The sequence below is a fragment of the Myotis daubentonii genome, chromosome 1 (genome assembly GCF_963259705.1).
Source record: "Myotis daubentonii chromosome 1, mMyoDau2.1, whole genome shotgun sequence".
In the NCBI taxonomy this organism is placed as follows: domain Eukaryota; kingdom Metazoa; phylum Chordata; class Mammalia; order Chiroptera; family Vespertilionidae; genus Myotis; species Myotis daubentonii.
The window spans coordinates 21,329,426-21,346,928 of NC_081840.1; the positions used below are offsets into that span (position 1 = coordinate 21,329,426).

Genomic DNA, 17,503 nt, shown 5'->3' on the forward strand with positions numbered 1-17,503 from the left:
CCAGGGCAGGGATTGTACTTCTATGGTTATCTCTAAGAAATCTTTACCTAATCTAAAATCATAGAGATTTTCTCCTATGTTTTCTTCTAAAAGTTTTAGTTTTAGGTTTTATATTTAAATCTATGATAATGTCAGGTGCCTTTAAAAGGAGAAAAGGAGCTACAAGAGCATTACCTGGGAAAATGGTTAACCTTTTGTGCTTCAGAGAGGGTGCGAAGTAAGAAGGGCTTCAGGTGGGATCCTGTCCACATTAGGTTATAGTCAGTGCTGCTTGGGTGAACCTGAGGACAGATAAAAGGACAGGATAAAAAACATCAACGATAACCCCTCCCCACGAAGAGCCATGCAGAAAAGGCCAAAGAGATTTTTCAACCACAGAGTACTCATGGGGGCGGCCCAGTTAGGATGTGAGCCTAGCAAGACAAAAAAGTTAAGGACATAGAACATGGGGTTAATCAAGATTAAAGAATTGGAGAGTTGGGAAAATCCCAGACATAAAAAGTAGAATAGCCTGCTGGTGTGGCTCAGTGGTTGAGCACTGACACATGCACCAAGAGGTCACTGGTTCGATTCCTGGCTAAGGAACATGCCCAGGTTGTGGACTTGATCCCCAGGAAGAGGTGCGCAAGAGGCATCCAATGGATGTTTCTCTCTCATCAATGTTTCTATTTCTTCCTCTCCTTTCCTCTCTCTCTAAAAACCAATAAAAACATTTTTTACAGTAGAATAAATTAATCCTTCTATAGAAGTCCACAATATCTCTTAATATTTTTGCATCTCCAAGTATGAGGAGAGGGCCCAACTCCAAAACTCCCTTTTCAGGGTATCCTTTTGTTCTTGCAGATGCTGCATATAAAGTACTGATCAGAAGTAAAAACTTACATAGCAGCAAATCAACTTAGAATCCACTCATTCAGTCAGTCATAATAATTTATTTGTACATTCAGTAAACAATTCTGTATTCTGAGCCTATGATGTGGTAGGTGCCATATTTAGAGAGAGAGGAAGGGAGCCCTGGAGATGAAATAGCAGCAAGACAAAATATAAACTGGTACCAGAACTTCAAAATGCCTACCTCAGACTTCAGCCTAGGATAACGAGCTGGCAAGCATACTTTTATCAAGTGTCTCAAAATCTCTACAGTGATCCTAGCCAGTTTGGCTCAGTGGATAGAGCTCCAGCCCTTGGACTAAAGGGTTCTGGGTTCAATTCCAGTCAAGGGCAGGCACCTCAGTTGCAGGCTCAATCACCGGCGAAGCAACCAATCAATGTGTCTCTCTCATATAGATGCTTCTCTCTCTCTGTCTCTCCCCCTCTCTCTAAAAATCAAATGGAACAATATCCCTGGGTGAGGATTAACAACAACAAAAATCTCTACAGTGGAAATCTGTCCAGCATTTTTGCCTGTCCCCTTTGATGTCAATATCCCAATTTTCCCCATTTACTTTGGGAATCACATACTCTCTGGTCTTAAAGGACCTGCCAATCATCTGTCCCTCTCTCCCCCAAAGAGTGAATCCATGACCCAAGCTGGGCCAGTCACTCTATCTCCAGAATGTGATTCTTGAGTGAAGAAAGACACAAGGACAACGAATGGAGTTGAGTCTCTTCCACGTGGTGCCTACAGGAGATGGTCCTGAAGCTTCCTGTCCTAGATCCCTGGAGCTGTCCTGTCTCTCTCCTTCCAAAGGCTGCCTTTGCAGTTTTTCCTGATCCTGCTAACCATCTTACGAGCACTTTTCCTACAAATCCCTTTTGGTGTATGTTAAACAGAGTCTGTTTCTGTTGTTTGCAATCAAAGAGCCTTAATTGGGTAACAAACAATTCCTTATGGGCAACTCTGCCTCTAGCCTAAGCCTATAAACTTAGCAAGAAAAAAAAAAAAAGCTTTTAATTGTGGAAATGTCTTCCATGTATTGCATGGAATTCAATTCAAGTTCTCCCATCACCACTAAGCACTGGTCCCATGTACTTTCTAGCATTGGCATGGGTAACTGACAGTCTGGTGGCTAGGATTTTCAGCTTCTGGACAGGTTAGGTGAGGTAGTCAAAATGAGCTTACTTCATGAAATCCATGGGCTGTCAGAATGCTGCGTACCAGGCGACTGTCTGTTCGCACAATCTTGTAAGACAAATGATAACGTTCTAAAGAAAAACAGATTCAAGTTCAGTAAGCAGAAAGTTCACTGTAGAGACAGAAATAAACTGTTAGAGGGTAGCTTGCTTAATTACACTTGATAATATTATACTGCTACTTTATGCTACTGCGATACAAGTAGGGGCTGCAGATTTCAGGGATTCTTAACCTGAAATTTGTTGGGAGTTACTAAACATGTATGGGGAGAAATGACATCTTTGTTTTTATGAATTTCTAGTTGAAATGTAACATTACTTTCAGTTAGGAATATAGGCAACAATGCAGAGTATTATTAGCAGTAACTGTGACCCTGCCACCAGTAGAGATCAGAAATTTTAATGTTATTTTACAGTTGTTAGAGTTATCTCAAAGTATCACTTATTCTCACAGTCTTTAAAAACTACGGAAATTAACAGATCTACCACTAGATCATTATACTAATCAAGGCACATATCTAGGTTTTTAAAAATATTATGATAATATTTCAATACAATTGATTTTTTTTGTAGTCATATATAACTTTTATACACTTAAACATTATTCTGATTTAAAAATAAACAAACAAAAACATTATTCTGAAAAGAGACTCATTAGGATCCAATGCACTAAAAAGGTTGAGAACCCTGTTCTAGGTAGCACTCTGTGTGCAATCCTTCTGATTACCAGTTTCTCCTAGACCAGAGGTCAGAAACTGGTGACCTGAGGGCCAACACCAACCTGCAGACATAGTGTGTTCATTTCTCATTGTGCTGTAAAAATAAAATTGAATTGTGAACCTTTTACACTTGTCAACCTTTTAAACATATAAAAATCTAGATTTCTGGGTCTCTCTCTCTCTCTCTCTCTCTCTCTCTCTCTCTCTCTCTCTCTCTCTCTCTCTCGGCAAGAGTCCACTGCGGAAGTGCAAGTGCTTCCTCCAGGACAGGCCCACACTGCACTCACTCATATTTCCTGCCTGGCACCTGCAAGCATTCTGTTCTTGTGACCCCCGTCTAAGGAAAGTCTGTAATCATGTGAAATTTCTATATATCCCCATCCCTGAGGACTAACATTTACTCTGGCTCATTAAATTCAACCTCTTTCTATGCACACTACAAATTGCTTGAAAAAGTTATCTAAGAATATTACAGAACAATGTTTTAAAGGACTACATATTGTCTTTGCTCTTAGGGGATACATACTGAATCAAGTATTTGGGTATGAAGCATTTAAACTAATTCTCAAATGACTACAGGTCCAGTGCATGAAATTCGTGCACGGTGTGGTCCCTAGGCCAGGCTGGCGATCAAAGTGCAAGCGTCTGGGCCCTGGGCAGCTGGGCCCCTACCGCCCCCCCCCCCCCGGCCCCGCACACCCTCCTCAACCTGAGTCACAGCACCCGAGTCCCCACGTGGAGATGCGGTGAGTGCGACCTGATGCCGCGGGCCAGGGCACAGCGTGGGCCTCTGGGCCACCCAGCAGCACTGCACAGAAGGCAGGCAGGCAGCACACTCTCTCCCAGCCAGCCTTGCAGACCGGCTCTTGTGCTCCCTGAGGCTGCAGCCTGGCTCACCCGAAGAGGCCATGATGGTGTGGGGCAGGCTCCTCTCAGGGGCTTCCCCAGCGCATGAGCCCTGGCGTCCTAGAGGGAAGGTAGCAGGGGGAGTGAGAGCGAGCTTAGGGACACCTCACGTTCTCACTGCACCTCTGTCCCCATCACCCCCACCCCCAAGTAGCCAGTGAGAGGTCACAGTGCTGTCGCTGACGCTCTGCACCATCCCCAGTCGAAAGACTGCCAGAGGGGACAATCTGTATATGAGGCTTTTATTATATAGGATGGGGGAGAGGGAGAGAGAAGCAGATATGGCAAAATGTTAATAACTAGTGAATCTATGGAAAGAGTATACATGTGTTTATTGTATTACTCTTAAAACTTAGAAAAATGAAAGAATATTAGGTCTTTTCATTATAACTGTGATCACTAACATCTCCAATTTTGCACTTGGCAAAAAGCCAAAATGTCAACTGCTAGAGACCAGGAGTGCTCCAGTTCTGAGCCTGTTCTGCAGTGCTTGCCTCGCAGAACCAGGCCACAGGGAAGGTGATCAGTAAAGTTTGTGGAAAAACAGACAACGATTACATGGGACTGGAGGAAATGAGGGGATAATAAGAGAAAGAGAATGTCTCTGGAACGGAACTATCAGGGTTAAAATCCTGCCTCTACTACTTCCTGGCTGTCATCCTGAATAAGTTCTTTCATTTTTCTATGCTCAGTTTTCTCACCTAAAAAATGGAATTGATAACAGATACTTACCTCTTAGGATAATTGAAAGCACTAAGTCAGTTAACACACTAAAGCTTGTATACTTGTTGATACATAATAAAAATGTTTATATAGTAAAAACTTTATATAGTAAAATATATAGTATATAGTATTAAAAAAGTAAATACATAGTAAAATAGGTATTAATAGTGTCATACAAAGTAAATTATACATTTTATATAGCAAATACAAAAATAAAAATGCTATTAATACTTTCTCCTGCTTCTCCTGATATAGAGGGAAAATGTAATTATGACTGTACTCAGTGGCAGCCTGATTCTCAGTATGTAAGTAGTAAGCAGTGACCAACTCCTTTTAATCCACACCTACTAACTCTAACCCAACTCAGATACACTGAACATGTTCCAAAAGGGAGTGCGAGGAAGGCAGGGTGGGATGATATAGAGCAGCTGTGACTCTGGTGATTTTAACTCAAATTCACATTCTGGGTTCAACAGCCCTGTGACCAATAATGCTGATTACCAGTGTATGTTCGACCAGAGGTTATAAATTGGCGACCCAAGGGCCAAATCCAGCTCATCGACATGGTTTGTTCACTCCTTGTGGTGTTTTAAATGTAACACAGAATTAGTTGCCAACCTTTTAAAATTGGAACAATTCATATAACAATCTAGATTCCTGGGCTTCTCTTGGAAAACCTGGTAACTCTAGGCTCTCTCTTGCCTGCTAGTCGGATGGAAACTGGCAAGTGAACCTGCCCAACTGCCCTCCTTGCCTACTAGCAAACTGCCAAACATCCAAAACCGGAGCCTCCAAACCCACATTGCCTCAAATCCACCATGAACCTGTAGAATTTCCTCTTCTCCAATCCCAAGTATCCCGGGAGGCAACATGAAGTGCTAAGACCCCTGGCAAGTTCCAGGGCTAACTGTAGGCAGAGCAAATAAAAACAAGGAAGCAATAATCTGTCAGCACAGAAGCACCTACGGAATGGTGAAGTGCCCTAAGGGTTTGGTCAGAAATAACATGGGAAACTAGAATGAAGACAAAACTGATGTCTTGACTTTTAGAATACAAGAATAACCCCTTCAATGGCAACAGTGTAGCTTGCCCTACTGTAGAAAATTACAGCTGCACTGCTGAATATGGTAGTCACTAGCCATGTGTAACCACTGAGCACTTGACTAGTGTGAGAGAGTAACTGATTTTTTTAAAATTTAACTTTAACTAATTTAATTCAGTTGGAAAACTTGTCTGGAATAACCTGAGCATAAAAATTTATTTTTTAACTATAACATTTATCGAACATATGTTTCTGTGGATTTCAGAGAATGAGAGAACAATAGAAACATCAATGATGACATTCATCAATCAGCTGCCTCCTGCACGCCTTCTGCTGGGGATCAAGCCTGCAACCTGGGCATGTGCCCTGACTGGGTCGATGCTTGACCACTGAACCACACCAGCTGGGCTCATTTATGGAATATTCGAAGCCCAGTGTGTGAAATCACGCAGCCCCACCCACCCGCGCCGGTCTTTGGTCGTTACAGCATTAGGGCCACTGGGTTGTTATAATATAGATAAATACAGATCAAGTACTCCTGACAAAAATTTTACACAATATTGAGATGTGCTATAAATGTAAAATACACACATAGGATGTAAAAGACCTCAGTGATTTTTTTTATATTGAGTAAATGTGGAAACGATATTTTGGATTAAACAAAATATATTAAAACTAATCTCACCTATTTCTGTTTACTTTCTCAATGAGGCCTGGAAATTTTACATATGTAGTGTACATCATATTCCTATCGGGTGCTGGGCTATCCAAATGCAAATTTATGAAGTTGACACATTAGAGGCAAATTATAAAATGATACTTCATTCTATAAAAGGATTAAACTGAAAATATCTGTTGCATATACAGTTTTGGGGGGGGGAAGAAAGGACCTATTGTGGGGGGAAAAATATGTTCCTAGAATATTTAATAAAGCATATGAAATCATATTGTACCAAAAATTTTAGCAGTGAATGCAATGAAACATTTACTAGATAACAGAACAAACAAGGTTAGCACCTAACATGAGATCAACAGAAGATAATTAATGCCCCAGATACACTTCTCAAGAGGATTTAACACAGGATTATTATCTCAGCAGACCTATGTCAGCTATTTAGGAGAGCAAAGAGAAAAAAATAGACCAAGAATGTTTAACAATTCAGAAATCTGAGGCAGCAGATTTATTATTATTCAAACTGTTCTTCACATACAGAAGGTGAAAAAAATTATTACACAACAAGGAATGGGGAAGATAAAGAAAATTCAAAAACAGAGTGTGAGAAAAAAGCTTTTTCTTTAATCACAGGAATGTGAAAAAAAAGAAAAGAAGAAAAAAAAAAGCCCAAAATCTTACAGATTCCAGAAAATAGTCATTGCTTGAGTAAAGGAAAAACTACAATGATGGATGCTAATTTCCAGTATATGTTAGGTATTCTAAAAAGGTAGGGTCTGCCCAGCCAGCATGTCTCAGTGATAGAGTGTTGACATATGAACCAGGAGGTCACCATTCGATTCCCCGTCAGAGCCCAGGCCTGGGTTATTGGCTCGATCCCAGTGTGAGGCATGCAGGAGGCAGCAGATCAATGATTCTCTCTAATCATTGATGTTTCTCTCTCTCTCTCCCTCTCCCTTCCTCTCTAAAATCAATAAAAATATATTTTTAAAAAAAATAAAAAGGACGTGTCTGCCCATTGCCATGAAATACATAGATTAATTTATGTGACAAGCACCCCAAAAAAGTATGTTTGAGGGGCATTATTTACTTCTGTTTTTTTCAAACCCACATTTGACATTTTGACTCATGTCATATTTCGATTTTGAGGGTATTTCTCAGTAAATGTTAGCAACTCTTTTACTGCTCAAGATTCAGAGAATAGAAATGAACCATGTTCCTTTAAATGGTAACCTAGCAACTTGGGTTTAGAACACAAGGACCCCTAGGGAGAGAACATTCAATCCCACCATCTTCTAAACTCTTGGCTCATTATGGCAAGGACAGACCTTAAATTAATCTCAAAGTACGGCAGATCCTATTCAACAAGTAAAATAAGTTTTGAGTGTGTACTATGTGCCAAAACACTACGTAACATTTATTTCTCACAATGCCTGCAAAATAGGTATTACCTCCACTTTACTAGCAATGAAATGAGTTAAGATGGCTTCACAGATGAATTTTATCAAACATTAAAAAATTAACAATAATCCTTCTTAAAACTCTTCCAAAGAGAAGGTAACTTACCCACCGAGGCTAGCATTACCCTGATACCAAAGCCAGATGAAGGCATCACAAGAAAACCACAGACCCATATCCCTTATAAATACAGATGCAAAAATTCTCAACAAAATACTAGCAAACCAAATCCAGCAGCATAAGGATAACATACCATGACCACCTGGGATTTATCTCAGGAATGCAAGGGTTGTTCAACATACAACAGTCAATCAATGTAACCCACCACATTAAGAGAATGAAGGAAACAAAACAGAATCATCATAAACGATGTAGAAAAAGCATTTTACAAAATCCAACACCCTTGCATGATAAAAATAACACACACACACACACACACACACACACACACACACACACTCAATGAAGGACTAGAAGGGGATGTCTTCAACATGCTAAAGGGAATTTTGAAAAGCCCACAGCTAACATCATACTCAATGGTGAAAGACTGGAAAGCATTCCCCGTAAGATCAGGAACAAGACAAAGATCTACCTTTCACCTCTTCTATACAACATTGCACTAAAAGCTCTAGTCAAAGCAATTAGGCAAGGAAAGTAAACAAAAGGCATCCAAGTTGTAAGGAAAGAAGTAGAATGATCTCTACTTGCAGATGACATGACCTTATATACAGTACAGATAATTCAAAAGAACCCCCAACACATACAAAACTATCACAGCTAATGAGTTCAGCAAGGTTTCAGAATATAAGGTCAATATACAAAAATCTACACGCTGACAATTAACAACCCCAAAATAAAATTGATAATGATACCAAATGTATAATTTATAATAATACCAAAAAGAATAAAATATTTAGGAATAATTTTAACCAAAGAGCTACAAGACTTGTACAGTAAAAACTATAAAACACTGCTACAAGAAATTATAGAAGATGGAAATAAACGGAAAGACATCCCTTATTTGTGGACTGGAGAACTTTTAAGATGGCAACATTCCCAAAAGCAATTTATAGATTCAATGCATTTCCTATCAAAATCCCAAAGGCCTTTTTGCAGATATTAAAAAGCTTTATCCTAAAATTCATATGTCATTGCAAGGGACTCTGAATAGCCAAAAAAAATCTTGAAACAGAAGAACAAAGTTAAAGGATTCACATTTTCCAATTTCAAAACTTAGTACAAAAGCACAGTAATTAAAATGATAGGTACTGGTATAAGGATAAACATACAAATCAATGGTCTATTCCAGGGGTGGGCAAACTTTTTGACTCGAGGGCCACAATGGGTTCTTAAACTGGACCGGAGGGCCGGAACAAAAGCATGGATGGAGTGTTTGTGTGAACTAATATAAATTCAAAGTAAACATCATTACATAAAAGGGTACGGTCTTTTTTTTTTTTAGTTTTATTCATTTCAGATGGGCCGGATCCCGCGGGCCGTAGTTTGCCCACGGCTGGTCTATTCAGAGTCCAGAAATAAACCCATATACCTACAGACAACTGATTTTCAATAAGAGTTCCAAAAGTATTCAATAGAGAAAGAATAGTCTCTTCAAGTAATTATGTTGGACAAATAGATATACACATGCAAAAGAATGTAGGCCCTTACCTCACATTAAAATAAGTAATTCAAAATGGATCAAACACCATTTATCTCCAATATAAGAGCTTAAACTATATAACTCTTAGAACAAAGCATGGGGATCATGACCTAGTCTATTGCCCCCACTAACCTAACCGTTAGGCCATGGTTTTGTAAATATACCAAAAATATAAGCAACAAAAAAACAACAACAGACAAATTAGACATTATCAAAGTGAAAACCTTTAGCTCATGAAAAAATACTATCAAAAAAGTGAAAAGACAAACCACAGAAAAATATTTGTAAATCATATACCTACTAAGGTTCTAATATTCAGAATGGATAAGGAATCTTATTACTCAACAACAGGAAGACAAGCAACCCAATTAAAAAATAAGCAAAAGCCTTGACTAGACATTTCTCCAAGGAAGATATATTAATGAAAAGATGCTCTCTGTTGCTCAGCCTGTGGTGCCTGGCTCGATTCCCAGTCAGGGCACATGCCTGGGTTGCAGGCTCAATCCTCGGTAGAAGCATGCAGAAGGCAGCCAATGGAGTTTCTATCTCTCTCTCCCCTTCCTCTCTAAAAGTAAATAAAAATGTATATATTTTTAAAATATGCTCTATGCCATTAGTCATTACGGAAATACAAATCAAAACCACAGTAAGATACCACTTCACACCCACTAGTATAGCGATGATCTAAAAAACAAAATAAATGTTAGTGAGAATGTGGAGAAATGAGAACTCTCATATATTGTTGATGGAAATGTAAAACAGTGCAATCACTGTGGAAAACACTTTGGCTGCTCAATCCCTCCCTCACAGCCGTGGCAGCCTCGATCCCACGGCTGCAGCCCTGGCTTCGTCTGGAAAGACGTCCGGACGTCCTTCCAGTCGATTTGCGTATTACGCTTTTATTATTATAGATATCCAGAAGAGGTGAATCCACAGAGACAGAAAGTAGATTAGGGGCTGTCAGGGGCTGGGTACTGACTACTTACTGGGTACAGAGTTTACTTTAGGGATGATAAAAATGTTCTGAAACTAAATAGTGGTGATTGTTGCACAACAGTGTGAATGTACTAAATGCCACTGAATTGTACACTCTAAAACAGTAAGTTTTGTTTTGTATATTTTACTACAATAAAATAAGCATATGTATACATAATTTTGAAAAAAAATTCAAAAGGGAAAAAATAATATGCAGAAGACAATTCCAGAAACCCTAATAATCCTTTCAAGTATAATAAATATAGTCTTCTGGTGACCAAGGCCATTTCCCTATCCATAGGTTATGTCAATTTCTGCAAGACAAGGTTACCAGGGCCATGCCCCAGCCCTACCTTCTGTGGAGAAGTCATACTCACCTCCAATTACTCGAATATTGTTGTCCTTGGTCAGAATTGCCTCAGCATGGAATACCAAAATTGGAATTCTCCTGCAGCCTCCAGTCCACATGATACATGGATGATCCCTACAACCATAACAAAAGGCTTTATTAACTTACAACTCAAAATCTGAATTAACTGCCGAAGCAGATTACTGTGGTTGGCTGCTTAAAACCTTTCCCCCCCTTCTAAAACAAGAACCCTAAATGTCCTATGGGAAACCATTCATTTTCCATGTTTAGCCATGTGGTTTGTTTAAGAGTAATTCCACCCCTGGTCCTGGGACCAGCCTTGACTGGCTTCAGCCAATTAGGACATTCTATCCCCCAATTATAGTGGCTGTTGCAGGGATGAGCACATAAGCCAACGGGAGCCAAGTGAAGGTCAGGTGACATGTTGTAGACCCTCTGAGAAAGCAATCAATGCCTTTTCTCTTCTCTGGCAGCTACAGAAGAGATGGCCGCTCTTTCCCTTGACGGTGTAAGAGACTGAGGGCTGGAAGTGATACTGTCATTTTGTGATCTTGACAGGGGAGTCCGGAGATGCTAGTAAAGGAGGAAGTCAGTGGGAGCCTGATTAAAAGAATGAGAGAAAGGAGATACTGAGTGGCACACTTAGAGCTGCAGAATCAAGTCTTTCCTAAATATGAACTAATGAAATCCCTTTATTTTTAGGACAAAAAATACAGTTATGTTTTAGTCCCCATTACACATAAAGAATCCTAGCAAATAGATTCACAATAATTTATATACCATTTGAAACCCTATAGTCCTTTTTATTAAAAAAAAATGTTTTTATTGATTTTAGAGAGAGAAAAAGGGTGAGGGAGACAGAAACAGCAATGATGAGAGAGAATCATCCATTGGCTGCCTCCTGTGTGCTCCCTACTGGGGATCGAGCCCTAGACTGGGGCATGTGTCCTGATGGGGAATCAAACCATGACCTCCTGGTTCATGCGTCCATGCTCAAACCACCCACTGACCCACACCAGCTTGTATAGTCCTTTTTTAAGGCAATTCGATGACCCATCTTAAAATTCTGATAGGAAACCAAATTCTTACCAGTACCCCAATTAAAACCACATATTTTAAATAAAGCCTTACTAAATGCAAAAACAGGTATTTTTCCTCCAGAGAAGGATCTCTGACTTTTTCTTTCCTTAGCCTCAGAAAATCTCCGTTTAATCAATTTACTCAAAGGTTAGGAAACTTGAACCTCCTTAGTGCAGGAAGGTAGTACGGGAAAGAGGTAAATTACCTGAGTACCTACTATGTGCCAGGAAATAAACTAAGAGCTTTCATGCTATCTCATTTATTCCTATTGCCCCCACTATGAACTACGGAAAAGGTGTTCAGAGAGGTTAAGTAATTTGCCCAAGGCTGAGTAAAGGAAAGATATATGAACCCAAATGTCTGTGCTCTTTCCACCCTTCTGACACCCTAATCACATTTCGGTGATGTTCTGTATATGGAACAGCTTAAACTCAACTCTTTGGGAACTTAAACTAATCAAAAAATTATTAAATGGAATTAAGACCCACTGAGCCAAGATTCAGTTCGCTCTCAAAAACTCACATGGCGCCCTAACTGGTTTGGCTCAGTGGATAGAGCATCGGCCTGCGGACTCAAGGGTCCTGGGTTCGATTCCAGTCAAGGGCATGTACCTTGGTTGCAGGCACATACCCAGGAGGGAGTGTGCAGGAGGCAGCTGATCGATGTTTCTCTCTCATCGATGTTTCTAACTCTCTATCCCTCTCCCTTCCTCTCTGTAAAAAATCAATAAAAAATATTTTTTAAAAAAACCTCATATGGCCACACCCTTAACCACAAATCTCAAGGCCAAGTCAGACCCTCCCAACCCAAGTTTAAAAACATCCATACTTTGAATGAATAGGCTGCAGACGACCAATTTTAGAAGGCAGCCTGTAGACTTGGGAATGAGCTGCCAAAAGCCTTTGAGTGAGGAAAGCAGAGAACACCATACACCTAGCTCATTTCCTGCGTCGTAGAAATGGAATGTGGATGCTTGCTGTCCTTGCTCTTTGACCTGGGTGATCGTGCCCACTTGTGAGAAATGGTGTTTACAGGGTGCATTTTTTAGCAAAGATTTTTTTTGTTTTGTTTGCTTTTTTAATCTTTAACACCTATAATACGTGGGCATGGGGTCAAGCTATTCCTGTGATCTCTTCCAACTTTAATTTTTCCACTATATTTCTAAGTCAGAGGATAGATAGAGGGGGAAAATAGGCGGCCTATCCAAAGTCTTGGATAGAAACTCTGGAAACTATCCAAAGTTCCTTGTCAACCTGGCATTAGCTACAAACTGGCACCACTGTGCCTTATCACTTACACACAATGGATTACTGCGATAAGACGGGGTATCAGAATACAAACAGCAGATGCACAGCTGAGAAGAGCCAAGGCCCTGACTACACTCACTCTGTGGAAAGCCAAATCCCTGAAGGAGAAATCTCTTCACTTACAACCCATAAAAAGATAAAAGAGGTAGCAGACAAATTATTAATTCAATAAGGTCAACTACAAAATACTTAAGGCAGATGCTAAATTGCCATTAAAACCATGCTCCCACCAGATGGTGCTAAAGGGAAAAGATTCTAAATGATTAGGAAATTAAAAATTGGGACCTTAAATTTTCTTTTGCACAGAAACTGGAATAGATTAAGAAAATATGCCTTACAGGCATGAGAGGACCGCATATATGAATGATTAATTATCAAAGTAGACCAGTTTTATGGTTGACTTTACTGAGAACCTAAGAACGTTTTGGGTTTTAAGAAGCAATTTCATGAGGAATATATTCTTCTTCACCCCTGGGATGCAGCCTACATAACTCAAAACTTCCATGCCTTAGTAATACCACTGTCCCTGCTGGAAATGCCACTTAATCCCACTCTCCAAGGCCTTGCCCCGCTCCCCCAGCCCTGAGTAATGCCTTCTTTCTCTGAACTCCTGGACCACTCATTGTAAAATCATTTGTTGATGATCTTTTATTTTTTCCAAGTAAATGTTGATGATCTTCTCAACTGATACAAAGCCAGCTTTTATTAGGGAAATTAAAGTGACTATTTTTCCAGTGACAAAAGCAGCATCAAACCCTTTTATGAAAGTTTCCATATCTATATATAAATTTGTATTTGGGACCACCAAGCAAAATATAGAAAAAGAACCTCCTTTACATTTACCATCTGAAATAATGCCATGCAAAACAAGGACCGCCTGGACCGTTTCTAGTCCTAAGGTCTAGGCTTTAACTACTTTAATACAGTCTAGGAATCGAGCAGATCTAACAGATGTCCATGGGTATGCATCTTTGCATCAAATCAACCTCCTTAGATGATTTAAGGCCTTCTAACTTCCAAAAGACTTTAAAATGTAAGCCTATTGCTCTAAGTGTGAACAAGATTGACTTAAGATTCCCAATGTATAAAACAAGTGTCTAAAAGACAAGATGAGCTGATGGAGCAAGATTAACCATCAAAATTCAATAGTCAGAGTGTGAAAGAAAGCAAAACAAAACAAAAAATAAAGAAACTTCAAGAGGTCCATGAATTTGGATTGGGGGGACAGGGGCAATGGGGGAGGGGGATATTACACTTAATTTCACTCATTTTTACTAGAAATTTAACATTTTTCAATTATGAATATAGGCAGCAAAGCACAGCACTATTAGAATTATCCAAAATTAGATTTTTATACCGTTTTACAGTTGATGCCAGTATATTAAAACATCATTTACATTTATCACTACTTCTAAGTTGTGTTAGTTATTAAACTTGCCACTAGATTACCTGTGATCATAGTCTTCCTCATCTGGTGTGATGAGGCTGGACAATGATTTAGCATCTCTCCTCCAAGCTACCAAATGGTGACATCACACATTGGTAGTCCGGACATGTACCAGTATGAAGGTCCCAGTATTCCCCACTTCTAAGTGTTAATCAAAGACCACCCCACAGTGTAATGATCTTACACAAACTAAGCAAAAACAATCTTCATGCTGCTGTCTTTAGAAAATAAAACTTAACTTCCCCATGTTTTAAATGAATAATCTTGTTATTTAATGTATAAGAAAGCACAAAAGCAAAAAAAGAAAACAAAAAAAGTAAGTAATGTATAAGAAAGCACAATTTACTGTATCAGAAGTAATTTTTAAAAATAATTTGATAACTGCAATTTATTGGATAATACCAATAATTTGATAATACCAATTTCAATGTAATTGGTATTTTTTAATGACATGTATTTAATTGTAAGTACTTAAAAATATTCTGACAAGGGACCCACAACATTAAAAACGTTTAAGAACGTCTAATCTAATGTGATCTAAGTCACACATTTGTTTGTTCATTCATTCATTCAGTCAGCAAGTATTTATTGTGTACCTACTATAATACCAGGTTGAACTATTTGAAATTGTTATTATTTGACTGTTTTTGATCTGCCAAAATGGCAATTTCATGAGGTTCAAACTAATACATACTTGTCAGGGCCAACCTCTAAGCCCACTAAGAAGAAAAATATTTATGGAGTAAAACAATAATCTTGAAATTAGAAAGACTGATGCTTGGAGAAGTTAAAATTTTATGAAATGAGTAAGAGGCAGCACACAGAAAGCAAGAAGTCATCGGAGGCAAATGGCCATAGGGAATTGTCCATTTAATTATCCTGAATGAGAATGACCCAAATATAACGTCAAGCCTCTATTATTTTCTACAACCTAACAGTGATGAGAAGCCTTTCCCCAAAGCTTTATTAATGCTTCAATAATTTTCTCAAGTTATAATATTAAATAATGAAAAATCTTCCACTTTATAATAAGAAGTCTACTTTAAGTTCAATATTAAAGCAAGTAAGAATAGTATCCTATATGTGTACGGCGCTTTACAATTTACACAGTAATTTCATAGACATTATTCTATTTGATCCTAAACACACTCCTACAAAATAGCCTGGGAGATATTATCCCCATTTCTCAGGTGATACAGCACATATCCAAGGGGACCTGCAGAAAATCTTAAAAACGAATCTTAACTATAAGCCAGCGTTTCTCTTTGTTCTCTGTCAAGTAATAAGGTTGAAGGCAGCCAAATAGCAAAGTGCTTCAAAATTCAGTAAAACTAGGTCTGAATCTCAATCCATCACTCACTCTCTACACATCCCTGAGGAAGTCCTTTGGTATTTGTGAGGACAAATTTAATAGAGTGGGAATAACAGCATCTTCAGATTAAATGAAATACAGTAGTTAAAGCCCATACCATCATCTATAGCAGCTGTTCTTACCACTAGCACTTAACATTTTTATTATTTTGAGTCTCTTACATTAAGAACTCAGGAAAGCAGTTGTTCAACAGACCCAGCAAAGGCTATAGCGTTCTAATGTACGGCCCTACAATGACTCCGGTAAGTCACCGGACCTCTCTACATGATCATCATTCCATCATTGTAAAGATTTTTGAGAAAGTAACATAAGCAGTTTCACAGTGTTTGGAGACCTACTTTTCTTCACTATCTAAAACATTTCAAAATCTTCTATGTTAGAGGCTCCTATCAGGAGTTGACTAAGCGCTACTACCAACACCTAGAGCCAATGTTCGTTCACTCACAGAGCCTTCTATCTCATTTCGGATAAGGACCAAATACTAAGATCTTTCATTAGATCATGGGTAGAAGCTAAAACCAGAATCAGGCAATACCAAAGGAAGGACATTGGGTGGAAGGATGTGTCTGTGAAAAGAGAACTCTCTCCCCATCTTAGAGGCAAAGGCTCCGAAGCAGGCGGGCTTACTTACTCTTGGCTTACCACCTCCTCATCCTCTGAGGACGATGCCGTTTCCTCCAGGTCCCGGGCCATCACGATTGGCATGTCCTTTAGGGTTTGTCATGCAGTCAGCAGACGGGGGCCTCAGAGACCTTTCTTTGCAGAGTCACTGGATCAAACAATTTGGGTGGCACAGATACCTGTAGGGAAGCCAAAGGATCTGAAACACGACGTGACGTCTGTTTGTTCATGATTGCTGATGATCTTCCAAGCAATGAAAATGAGTATGTACCTCACCGGTGCCCAACCTCTAGGCGCTTACCTTCTATCACAGTGCCTCACATATGCCCCCCAAATCAAGTTTTTTTGCCCAACCATACTGTCTGTCCACACAGTATCTGAAGAACTGTTATTAAGTTTGAGTTTTTCATTTTTCTTTTATACACAGTATCTAACATGCACCAAAAGGACAGACTTACCTAACTTTTAGGGAAGTCTGAGGTAGGAGGAGGATTGCCTGAAACATATGTTTCTTGCTGTTAAAACCTGACCTGGGTTAAAAGTAAAAACTCAAGATTTAAAAATACTTGTAAATATTTATTTGGCCTCTTACAACAAACCCACAGGTAAAATGCCGTCAGGTTGCCACTAAAAATTCAACTCCTGAAACAAAAGATTAATATATTCTCCTGAATCGAGGTCCTAAATAACTGGGGGGGGGGGGGGGGGGGAATGTCCTTCTAAGCACTCAAAAACTACTGTTCCTTGCTAAAAATCACAAACTATGATTGAATCTCAGACATTAAAATTAGGATGTTTTCCATTTCTAACTTAAATTTTTTCCACGGGGTAAAAGTATGTGTTTGTTGTGCCTGAGCAAGGAATAGAAAATAGATCAAGAAAATGAAAATATTCAAATGATCATCAGAGATGATCACAATTCTGAGATACCCACTTGATGTAGATCTCTCTAAACCTCCTTTTGCTATGCATTCCTGGATACGGTGAAATTATAAACGGAACCGAAAAATGCCGGCCCCGATCATGATCCCTGCAGACCTTCCGCGGAATGGGCAGCACCCAACCACCTCCAGAGGC

General features: G+C 39.2%; 1 protein-coding gene across 24 annotated transcripts in view; it reads right to left on the bottom strand.

The window, feature by feature from the left end:
- Nucleotides 1–17,503, bottom strand: part of TTLL5 (tubulin tyrosine ligase like 5) — a 264,490-nt gene that overhangs the window by 246,242 nt on the left and 745 nt on the right. For 19 of the 24 annotated variants that reach the window (XM_059689876.1, XM_059689822.1, XM_059689866.1 and 16 more), the window contains exons 2-5: nucleotides 16,437–16,605; nucleotides 10,607–10,713; nucleotides 2,063–2,145; nucleotides 175–281 (exon numbers count right to left, since the gene is read on the bottom strand). In XM_059689876.1, coding sequence (XP_059545859.1) covers nucleotides 175–281; nucleotides 2,063–2,145; nucleotides 10,607–10,713; nucleotides 16,437–16,510 — 371 coding nt within the window. In that variant the 5' untranslated portion in view covers nucleotides 16,511–16,605. Of the gene's footprint in view, nucleotides 1–174; nucleotides 282–2,062; nucleotides 2,146–10,606; nucleotides 10,714–14,435; nucleotides 14,635–16,436; nucleotides 16,626–16,884; nucleotides 16,957–17,464; nucleotides 17,488–17,503 lie in introns of those variants that run through there. The other 5 variants (XM_059689747.1, XM_059689758.1, XM_059689740.1 and 2 more) reach the window with 5 other exon arrangements.